This window comes from Monodelphis domestica, chromosome 5, assembly GCF_027887165.1.
Source record: "Monodelphis domestica isolate mMonDom1 chromosome 5, mMonDom1.pri, whole genome shotgun sequence".
Lineage (NCBI taxonomy): Eukaryota > Metazoa > Chordata > Mammalia > Didelphimorphia > Didelphidae > Monodelphis > Monodelphis domestica.
The window spans coordinates 125,955,860-125,967,260 of record NC_077231.1 but is presented as its reverse complement, the minus strand read 5'-3'; the positions used below and the strand labels follow the sequence as shown (position 1 = coordinate 125,967,260).

At 37.9% G+C, this 11,401-nt stretch overlaps 1 protein-coding gene across 2 annotated transcripts in view; it reads left to right on the top strand.

Annotated features, from left to right (window-relative positions):
* Positions 1 to 1,015: 1,015 nt before the first annotated feature.
* Positions 1,016 to 11,401, top strand: part of RERG (RAS like estrogen regulated growth inhibitor) — a 123,865-nt gene continuing 113,479 nt past the window's right edge. Inside the window, exons 1-2 of one of the 2 annotated variants that reach the window (XM_007503606.2) lie at positions 1,016 to 1,303; positions 7,121 to 7,290. In XM_007503606.2, the coding sequence (XP_007503668.1) occupies positions 7,230 to 7,290 (61 nt within the window). In that variant the 5' untranslated portion in view covers positions 1,016 to 1,303; positions 7,121 to 7,229. Of the gene's footprint in view, positions 1,304 to 6,266; positions 6,463 to 7,120; positions 7,291 to 11,401 lie in introns of those variants that run through there. The other variant, XM_056799293.1, reaches the window with a different exon arrangement.

The window sequence follows — 11,401 nt, the reverse complement described above, 5'->3', positions numbered from 1 at the left end:
ATGAGGCTGGAAAAGTATATTTCTCAAGATCAATATTCACTGATATCTACTTAGGGGAAAAAAAAGCACAAAGAAGAAAAGACAACTAAGTATCAGGCTCACCCTAGTAAGCCATATTCGTAGTTCCTATTGCTGCTTTCTAGGAAAGTGCATGGGAAAGAAATCCCCTTCCCACCCTCTTGCTAGAAATCAAAGGGAAAATTGACAATGACTTTGTCCCAACAAAGATACTGCCTTCATTAGACTGTGAAATCTGTATTTTTGCTTTTCTTTGGTGACTGGAAGTCCTGGAGTCAGGAAGACCTGAGGGCAAATCTGACTTTATTTTCATTTAATTTTTATTTTTTTGCAAATCTGACTTTAGAGAGGTGCTATGACCCTGGGCAGGTCAGTTAATGTTTGCCTGGGTTTCCTCATCTCTAAAAAAGGGATAATAATAGTGCCTACCTCCCAGGGATGTGAGGATCAAATAAAATAATAATTGAAAATACTATAGTATCTGGCACACAACTCTCTCTGTCTGTCTGTCTGTCTGTCTGTCTTTCTGTGTGTGTCTCTCTGTCTCTCTGCCTCTGTCTTTCTGTCTGTTTCTCTCTGTCTCTGTATATATATATATATATATATATGCATACATACATACATACATACATACACACAAATACACATATAGGTATAGTTATAGATAAGGTATATAACTTTTGTTAGCTATCATCATCAATTTTATTTTATTTTATTTTACTTATTTATTTTTACTATTTTAATTACCAGAGGAGCTTGGCATAGCACCTAGTATCTAGTGGGCACTTGATACAGTAAATGCTAGGTGTCTTGACTTGGGAAGTCATTTGCATTGTACATCTCTGATCTTCATCCAAAGGCGATGGCAGTAAATCAAGAAGAAGGTCCTTTTCCAGGCTCCATTGGGCTGTCTAGTCTTCTGGCCCCTATAGAGATAGCTGCGCATAGAGCGCAACGCCGCGGACCCACGCCAGGGGGCGCCGCTGTGCCGTTCCGCAGCTCAGAGATGGCTTGCAGAGCAGAGCAGAGCAAAGCTTCCCCGAGTCGGCGCAGCCCCCGGGCATCCTGCGGCAGTCGCTGTGGTGCTGGGCTAAGAGAGCTCACAAAAGGTCCCTCCCTCCTCGCCATGGCTGCAGCTCCTGCCACCTCTGCTCTTGCAATTGTAGCTTAGCCCCTTAGCCTGATCCTTGCGGGCACCTACGAGTGCGCGGAGGGCTCTGTGAGAGCTGGGAGAAGACCGGAAGAGAGACCCTCCTCCCAGACCTGAACTTGACCAGGGACAGAGGTGAGTGTCCCGCACTTGCCCCCAGCGTCCCTCGCGCCCCGCGCGTTGCACCCCAAGCTGGGGAAGGCTCCTAGGGCTGGCGAGGTCCCGTCACCGCCGGGTCAGGGCAGAGCTGACCTTCCAGGGCAATGCTGCGGCATTTGCGCCCCTGGCCAGGGAGTCAGTGGACGCAGGAGGCATCCACGGGGGCCTGCATTTTTGAGCTTCGCGCATTACCTGTTGCACGCCTAGTTATAACCCGACTGCAGCAACTGGGATCAAAATGCCTATGGCTATAGGGAGATGCTTGGCGAACTGTGTGGAAGGATTAATAGCAATTGAAAGAGTGAGGGTAATAATAGTGAGGCCAGAAGACTTAATTTCAGAGTCTAAAGCAGTCCAGACCATCCATACTGAATATTCTTGGTACGAATTTACCCTTAGAGAAATATTAGTGGCAGGTATTCAGAATATTGTAATGGGCAGGAGCAGTCTTATTTCATCTTTGCATCCCTAGTTCCTAGCACAGTAGTACCTTGCACTCAGGAGGTGCTTATTACATATTTATCTCATTGAGTTCCCTCCCTGCACTAAGTCCTATGATCCTCTAAATAACAAATTTCCACATTTTTTTTTAAAGTGCTTTGCAGTCCCGTTGGATCAGTCAGCACGCTTCTGAAATTGAAGCTTAGAGTGAACCAGTTTTCTTAGATCAGTATTTTTATGGCAGTTCTTCCAGTATGGTTTGTTTTAAACATCAGAAACTTGGAACCAAATAACTTAAAATAGAGATTATTAAAACAGAAATTACATCTATGTTTGTCATTTGACTGCCAAATGTGAGACGTCTAATCTTATTGCGAGAAATAAAATTTTGAAGAGCCACTGTCAGTCAGTTTTATGTCTCCCCCATAAGTTATTTCTTGGAACATGGCATGAACTTGACAATATCCAGCTGTAACTTCATGAGGTAATAAATGGAGAGAAATAGTCTCATTCTTCTGTGAAATTCCTGTCACTGGGGCTAGATAGATGTTATTGAAATATTTGGCTTTCCAAATACTGTGGGAAAGGAAGATTAAAGGATTATGTTCATGAAATTTAAACTAGACAAATAGTCTTAAAAAATGGAAACTTTGTGTGAAATTTTGACCATTAGTATATGCAACATTTGTATATTTTATGTTTCAGATTGATTTTTCAAGCAAATAATCTCATTTGTTAAATATATGATTGAAATACATTTTACATAACTTTTACTGGGGAAACATGGAACCAGCAGTTCCACAGCAAAGTGGAAGAACCCTGGACTTGGAGGTTTGAATCCAGGTTTTACTAATTTACTCCTTGGTTGACCTTGGGCTTCCATTTACTCATTTGTGAAAAGAAAGGCTTGGACTAGATGACCTCTAAAAGTACAGTCCTAAATCTGTGATTCATAATGGATAAGACCCTTTTTGTAACCTTCCTTAAGAAAGGATAAAAAGAGAACCTTTCATTTTTAGCAAAGATATGGAATTAGACAAAGAGAAGATGTTAAAAGTGTTTCTTGAAAGTTTTGGTTTTGTTTTTAATTGTTAAGGCAACTTTTCATGATTAGAGGATGTTATAAACATATTAGCCAGTGCTAATATGGACCTTTTGGTCTTATATTTAGAAAGTGGTAAGTGCATGACTGAAAACCTCCAAGTAGAGATTTTATTGAAGTATATGCAGTAGTACAGTCGAGCATTTATGTGTATGTGTATATATAAAAGTTTATATAGCACAACAAAAACAAAGAAATTCCAGTATATCGTGGCCATTACAAAATTTTTTTCAAGAGATTTTTCACTTTTGTTAAAGATATTTTTCTTCTTTAAGAAATCATTTTACTGATCAAAGTAAGGAGCAGCTGGGTGTTATAATTGAGAGAGCACCAAGCCTGAAGTCAGGAAGTCTCTTCTTCTTGAGTTCAAATCTGGCCTCAGACACTTACTAGCTTTGTAATCTTGGGCAAGTCATTTAATCCTGCTTGCCTCAGTCCCCTCATCTGTCAAATCAGTTGGAGAAGGAAATGGCAAATCTCTCCAGTATCTTTGTGAAGAAAACCCCAAATGCCACCACAGAGTCAGAAGACTAGCTCCTAGGTTGAATGATTGAATGAAGATTTTAAAAGATATTGACAAGAAAGCAGGAAAACATCAAGTCCTGCATTTATGGGTTTTTAAAAAAAGATTGCGGTAGCTTTACCTTGACTAAAATAGTTTATGTGAAAAGATAAAATTGAAGAAAAGCAGTGTGGGATAGTAGAGAGGGACTAATCTAGGAGCCAAGAAAACCTGGGGACATGTCCTGCCTTTGACTCATACTGGCCATTCAATACTTAACCTCTCCATTGTCTTAGGAAGATCCATAAAACTATATAGTTGCTGAGAAGATGCTAAATTGGATTTGCTCAGAGTTTACTAAGGGAGTTTACTCATCTAGGAGTTCACTGAAATGAAATCACAGGTCTAGCTCCTGTCCTGATTGTACAAATTAAGGTAAACCAAGTTGGTAACAAGACTGTTGGGAACAAATGAATAAATAAAGGACTGTTTAGATCAAAGGAAATTATAGACTCCTTGCCTTTTACCTACAGTATTCTTGAATATTACTGTGTTCTGGACCAACACTGTAAGAGACAAAAGACTCTAATAAACTAGTGGGTATCCAGAGAACATTCATGGTAGTGAAGGAATGTAGTCATTGTTTCATAGGAAGACTAGCTGAAGAAACTGGTGAGGCTTAGACTATAAAAGAAAAAAGATAGATAGACAGATATAATATTACATATTATACATATAAAAGAATGTACTTAGAATTCCATTATTGTAGGGAATTCTCAGGTAAATAGATGTTCTTTACCAATTGAGCATATTTTTCTGCAACTTATAATCAAATAATGTTGACTAGAACTCCGAGAGGTCAAGTAATTTGCCCAGAGTGACACCGCTGGTATTTGTTGAAAGTGGGGCTTGAACCCAGGTCTTCTGGCTTCTGGGATAACTATATTTCCAATACTAAATTGTCTTGCTTTATTGAGAAGGTGGAAGATACAGTTGTTCTAAGAAGTATGGAGGATTTTCATGTGAAAGATGGGAGTAAACTTAATTAGTTTCTTGACAATAGAACTACGACCATTGAGTGGATAGCCCAGAAAGATTTTAGCTCAATATAAGGATATTCTTTTTTTTTTAAATTGAGTTGTCCACCAATGGAATAGACTGCCTCTAGAAGTGAACTCTTCAATTCAGGAAGGAAATGCACACCCTGTTCTCAAGGAGCTTATATTCTAATGAGGGAGACATTATATTAAAAAAAAAACTCCAATAATAATAGGTAAGGAAAGACACTATCAGGGTGGGATATGGGGTAAGAACAGGGGAATGGGAATCTCTAGAGGATGGGATTTTAACTGTCTTTAAAGAAGCCAGGAGGCAGAAGGGAAAGCATTCCAGGTATAATATTTATTGGGAAAGGAAATAGGATTGGAAAAATGGGGGATAATAAGGGAGGTTTGTATGAGGGTAAGGAGGAGTTAAGGGGAGAGAGGAAACACTGCTTGGTGATGCAAGGGAGGGAGATGCCCCCTGCTGAGAGGAAACAGCAGGGGTCCAATAAGGACTATTTGTCCTGGAATGATTGAGCTGAAGTTCAGTTCCCTCTATGACCAGAAATGATAGTCCACTTATCTGACTGCGAATTCAAATAACATAAAGTTTAATAACTAGTTCGGATTGGAGGTTTTCTCAGTTTCAGACCTGAGGCCAGGCCCCAGAGGCTGGCGGAGAGTTTGTCCCACTCCTGTCTACTCTCGTTGTTCTAATTCAGAATCTTAGCAGTACACAGAAAGCAAACAAGAACAATTCTAACCTTTAGAAACCTGTGTCTTTGGGCTGAACCAAGAAAAGCATGCCACTCCAGACTGGGCTGAACAAGCTCCTCTCTCCTCCAACACCAGGACCCCAGTCTTCCCCTGGCAGGAAGGAAGTGCTAGTCACAAGATCCAACTGCCACTCCCAGTTGGCCAACTAGGGGTGAGCTGGTGGTGATGATGGTGGAATGTGAATTGAGGGCACACATGTATGAGAAATGCTATTACAAGGCTGGGGAATATATTGGATACATGAGATTGGGATGATGCTGACCATGGTACCCTCAACAGTAATAAAAAAGCATAGAGTAGGGGAAGATTTGAGGAGAAAGATAATTCTGTTTTGAGTATGTCGAGTTTCAAGATGTCTCTGAGACATCCAATATGAGATGCCTATAAAGCAAGCGGGTGGTGTGAGGCTGAAGTGAAGGAGAGAGGGCTGGATTATAGATTTGGGAATCATATGCCTAGAGTTGCTCATAGAAGCGACGGAAGCTGATAAGATTGTCATATGAAACTATAGAGGTGTAAGGGTAAATTAAGGAGTTCGACAAAGTGAGGAGAGCAGTTTAACAGAAACTTTAATTTAAGAAAGTACAGATAGAAAGACAGAAAAGAGGAAAGAGATTATAAATCTTGATACCCTATAAATATCCCTAAAATTCCTAATACTACCTAAATTTTCCTAAACTATAACTGTCTTCTCAGTTCTTCTGACAGGTTCTTCTGCCTGGCACACCAGGTCTAATCTACTCTACTTTATCTATAAATGATTCACTAACTACCTCACTCCCTAAATAATAGACAGCCACCACTCACTCACTCCTTCAATTAGTTTTCTATAGCAGCCCAACTATCAGTAGCCAACTGCCAGCAGATCCTTGCCTCAGAGACAGACCTCCTATGTTCTAGAGATCCCAGAGGCAAAACAAAACAAAACAAAACAAAACAAAAAACCTTCCCTCAGCAGCTGCTTCTTTTATCTCTTCTCTGACCAAATGTCCCCACTAACTTCCTGTCAGAAGGTGACTACTTCCTCTCCTCAGTCCTGGTCTCCCTGGTAACAGAATCTTCAGCTCTGGCTCACTGACTCCTGTCAGTTCTGATCTACTTAGAAATCCTGCTCTCTAGCTTCTTAAAGAGACAGAGGGAGAGATTAAGAAAATCTCTTTAACAGAGGAAAGAGAAAAGAGGGGGCAGGAGAGACCCCTGGGGGACCTCTAGGACTAGTGGGCACAGCCTCAAAAAGATCCAGCAAAGGAGACTGAGAAGGAGCACCCAGGTAGTAGGAGGACCAGGCAGCTAGAGGGGAACATGATGAACATTGTTAAAAGCTGTAGAAGAATCAGGACTATGAAATAACCATTAGATTTGTTGATTAAGTTAACTCTGGATAGAGCAGTTTCAATAAAATGTGGGAAATGTCTTAATGGGACAAATAGAACTATGTGGGCTTAAGTGCTAATTCTAGTCCTTCCATACACATCAGGCAAGTAATCTTTGTCCATAGCTGGCTGCCTAAAGAACCACCACAGAGGAAAAGAATGTCAGACAATCGGAAGTTAAGTGACTTGCCCAGGTTAAGTGACAGCTAGAAAGTTTATGAAACTGGCTTTGAACTCAGCTCTTCATAGCCCCTTAGAGTGTTACTTTAAAGAAAAAGGGGGGAAACAGTAGGAATTTAGAGAAAATTAAAGGGTAAAATGAACAGTGAATTTGTGTGGCACTAAGGATGTCCATCTCCATTGCCAACAAGGTACATCATGCAGCCCAAAAGTAATGCCTTGAAAGTGTTCTCAGCTGATGCTCTCAGTGTGAGAGTATATTATGTATTTAATAGGCACACACAGGATCTAATACAGAAGCCAATTACTGCTAAGAAGCATATCCTTCTTTAAATTGGCTCTCCCTTCCCCTTTAATGATGTCTCTTTTGTTTAGGGATCCCAGGACGTGCAGAGATTTGCCATGACAAGCTAAAGACAAGAGACAAACTGATTTTTGCAGTTGCTTTCTTCTAAGAAAAGTACATTACCTGCCCTAATACAGTATGGCTAAGAGTGCAGAAGTTAAGCTGGCAGTGTTTGGTAGAGCTGGTGTGGGCAAATCAGGTAAGATTGTTACCATCATGTCCACCTGGTGAATGAGATGTAAAAGTTGGTTACTTTTCCTTTTTCCCATATAACACACCATTTTGGGGGAGGGGGAAATCTCTTCTTTAACTGTAATATGTACATTATATTGAATGCTTTGTTTCTCTCCAAAGTGAAGTTTTGTTTTTGGTTTTAAAAAGTTATAATACACTAGAACCTGTATGAATTAGCTAGAGTCAAGCAAAGAATTAGACCAGGCCTGAAAGAGATAATACTCTGGAAATGTGCTTTCTTTTTCTATACATTTATAAATATATGTTTATATCCATATGTACATGTATGAACATATATGTCCATGTAAGCTTTTTGGTAATTTATTTTTATCAGATGCATTATTGTTCTTGTGTGAGAAAAGTTAGTAGAAATGTTGTGAAGATAATTTTCAGAAATGTACTAGCAGGTCTTATGATCAGATTCTCTAAAATGTGTTTACATTTTCTTCTCCAGGCTCACACAGATTAAGCAGGGTCCTTTTATCTCAACCTTAGTAAAAGGTCATTTACCTTGAAGACAGAGAGTAAAATAATGGGCTTGTGATGTAAATAACATCCAGTTCTTGACATCTTTGATCATTTATGATCAAGAATTGCTAAAGTAGAGGATGCTAAAATGTCAAGTCAGCTTGAGCTTTTGGATCCTGTTTCTTTTCTTTGGTCTTAGAGGAAACAACAGTAATTGACTCTACATACATTACTATCCTTTTATTCCTGGTAAAAGGATTCACCAGACATCTGGAAGACAGATGGTAGAGTTATGTTCCACTCAAATTAAAATGAACAATTCAGATAATAGATGATCCATACAATCCCAATCCAGCATGCCCAGTGGCTAAGATGCTGAAGTCTAATCCTACCTCCTCTGGCATATAGTCATGGTACCATCCTTTTGGGTTTACTTCATTCATAATCTCACTTTTATCTGAAACCGTTTTTATCTTTCTTCAAGTGTGCTTCCTTCTGCTCTAGCCTTTCTTCTTTTCCTTGTCCAAGACCTGAGCAGAAACTGAACAGAAATGAGGCAATTGGTATGAGCTACTAAGCCTTAACTGGGGCTGTACTCCTCCATGACTATTCCCTACTAATACTTTCTATATTTCCTTATTAGGGAAGGCCCAGTTCTCTTTGGCCAGCTAATAAAAAGGAGGAAAGTGAGGAAATCACTTATAATAGTTCATAAAAAGAAAAGCTGTAACAACTGAACAAATCAATCAGTAAGCATATATTAAATACCTACTGTCTGCCAGGTACTTTGACAGGTGCTATGTAAAAGTTACATTTACCTTCATCAAAAAGTGAATGTTTTCATATTATGTTTACATTCAGTCCCTAAACAAATTGTAAGCTAGAATTTCGGTTAGCTTTTATAGTTCTCTTACACTTTAATACTGTTGTGCATAAATTTAAAATGAAAGAGCCATTGAACTTTGATCATCTTTCACATACACACATATTCACACTTTTGATGATGTTCATGTTCTAGTTAATTGCCATTTTAGCTATTGGTAAACTTCAGTCCTTTAGGAGCAACCTAAATTTTATAATTGCTATTGATATAATTTTAAAATAATTTTAAAAATTAACAAGCATTTGCTTTCTCTTGCTCTTATATCCCCTTCCCTATTGAGAAAGAAAATAAAGCCAAACTAAATGTTTATATAATGTATAAATAGTAGGACTTTGCTCTAAATGTGGTTAAATAGGCAAAACAAATTCCCACATTGGCTGTGTTCAAAAATATGTATCTTATTTTACATATTGAGTTCATTGCATTGATCAATCTTTAATTCCATCAAAGCTGTTCATGTTTATAATGTTGGTATTGTTCTATAAATTGTTCCCCTGGTTCTACTCACTTCAATTTGTATCAATTCATAAATATTTTCCTAAGTTTCTCTGAAACTGTCCCTTTCATCATCTCTTATTTCTTATAATAGTATTCCATTGTATTCATATTCTGAATATTAGTAACACCATTTGAGAATGACAATAATTAGCTCTTCATGCATGAGATCCTTTCAGTTCTGAAAAATCAAAGCCATTTTTTGAGAGTTCCCTCTTCTCCTTTTCTTCTCACTAGACAAAACATTATTCACTCTCTTCTTTCACCCTAGTCACTGATGAAGATATGGCCCTTCTCTTTGCCAAGCCCAACTCCCTTTATGGGAATGCTTGAGCATCTCCAGAAGATTGTCCCCCACCATAATCTCTACTTATATACATACATACATTACATACATACATATACACACACACACACACACACACACACACACACATATATATATATATATATATATATATATATATATATATATAATCTGCACTCTTTCCCGTGTTGGTTTGCTTTTTCCCTGCTAACTACAATCGTACCAAAATCTCCCTTCAAAGTCATTTTAAAAATGACTTTTGAAAGTCATTTTAAAATATGTTCAGTAGAAGCAGAGAACTACTCTCTTTCTCCCTCCCTTCTCCCCCCCTCCTCTCTAATCTGAAAATATTGCTATTACTTGAGAAGTTGCATAATAACCATAATGAGATTGCTTATAATCTCTCATTCAATTCAATATGTCTTCAATGAGGTGAGCTCTATTCATCAGGTAATATTTTTGAATTCCCATTTCTTACCTTTTCTCTCCCCCTCATGCCATCTTAACATATCATGGAAGAGGTCTAGTACTTAGAGTCCAGAGAACCAGCTCCAGCTTTGCCACTTCATGAGCTCTGTATGTACCCTTGGAAATAGCCAATGAATCTCTTAGAGCCTCAGTTTTGTCTTTAAAATTGGCCTCGTTTGACAAGGTAAATTCTAAGATATCTTTAGTTCCAAAATTCTATGATTGTATAATTTGAATTTCCATTCTTTCTTTTTCAGTGGTTAGAATCTTGCATTTAATGAGTGCTTAATTAATGTTTATAGATGCCAATTAAATCAAGCAAGAGGTCTGAAGTGGGCTCCTGTGTTTTTCAGGTTTCCATTTTTCAGTTCACTCTCTGGAGGTGATGAACATTCACAAGTTATTCTTTAAATACTAATTCTGGAGTTGTATATAATGTTCCTTTGGTTCTACTTAGTTCAGTCTTCATTACTTCATGAAGATCTTTCCAAGTTTTTTTTTTCCAATTAACCTGTTCATTGTTTCTTATGATACAGTAGTATTCCATCACAATCATATAATACAGTTTGTCCAGCCATTCCCCAATTGATGGGCATTCCTTCAATTCCCAGTTCTTTGCCACCACAAAGAAAGCTGCTATATGTATATCTTGGAACATATAAGTTCTTTTCCTTTTCCCCTGATCTCCTGCAGTTTTACTTTGGGCATAATTCTGAATTACTCTCCAAAATGTTTGAATCAATTCAAGTTCCACCAGCAGTAAATTAGTGTTTCCATTTTCCCACATCCCCTCCATTTGTCATTTTGCTATTTTATTATTTTAGCTAATATGACATGTGTGAGATGATATCTCAGAATTGTTTTGATTTGCATTTCTCTAATCAGTGAGTTAGAGCATTTTTATATAGCTACATATGACTTTGATTTCTTCATTCAAAAACTGCATGTTCATATCTTTTGCCCATTTATCAATTGGGGAATGACTCTAATTCGTACAAATATGACAGAGTTCTCTCTCTATATTTTAGGTAGAAGACCTCTATCTGAGAAACTGTCTATAAATCCCCACCCCAACCTCGATTTTCTATATTCCTTCTAATCTTGACTACATTCATTTTATTTGTACAGGAACTTTTAAATTTAATGTTACCCATTTTTACCCATCAAATTTATTGTTCAAATAATAAAAATTGCCTCTTTTATATCTCAAAATGCTCTCTGTCTCAAATTGCTCTCTGTCTCTGATTTAATCATAAATTCCTCTCCTATCCACAAAGCTGAAAGGTAGTATATTTCCTGTTCTTCTAATATGTTTATATCTCTTTTTATATCTAAGCCATGTATCAATTTTGATCTTATTTTAGTAAATGGTAAAAGATACTGGGCTACTCTCTGCCAAACTACTTTCCATTTGTCCTAGTAGTTTTTACCAAATAGTAATCTTAAAAGCTTAGA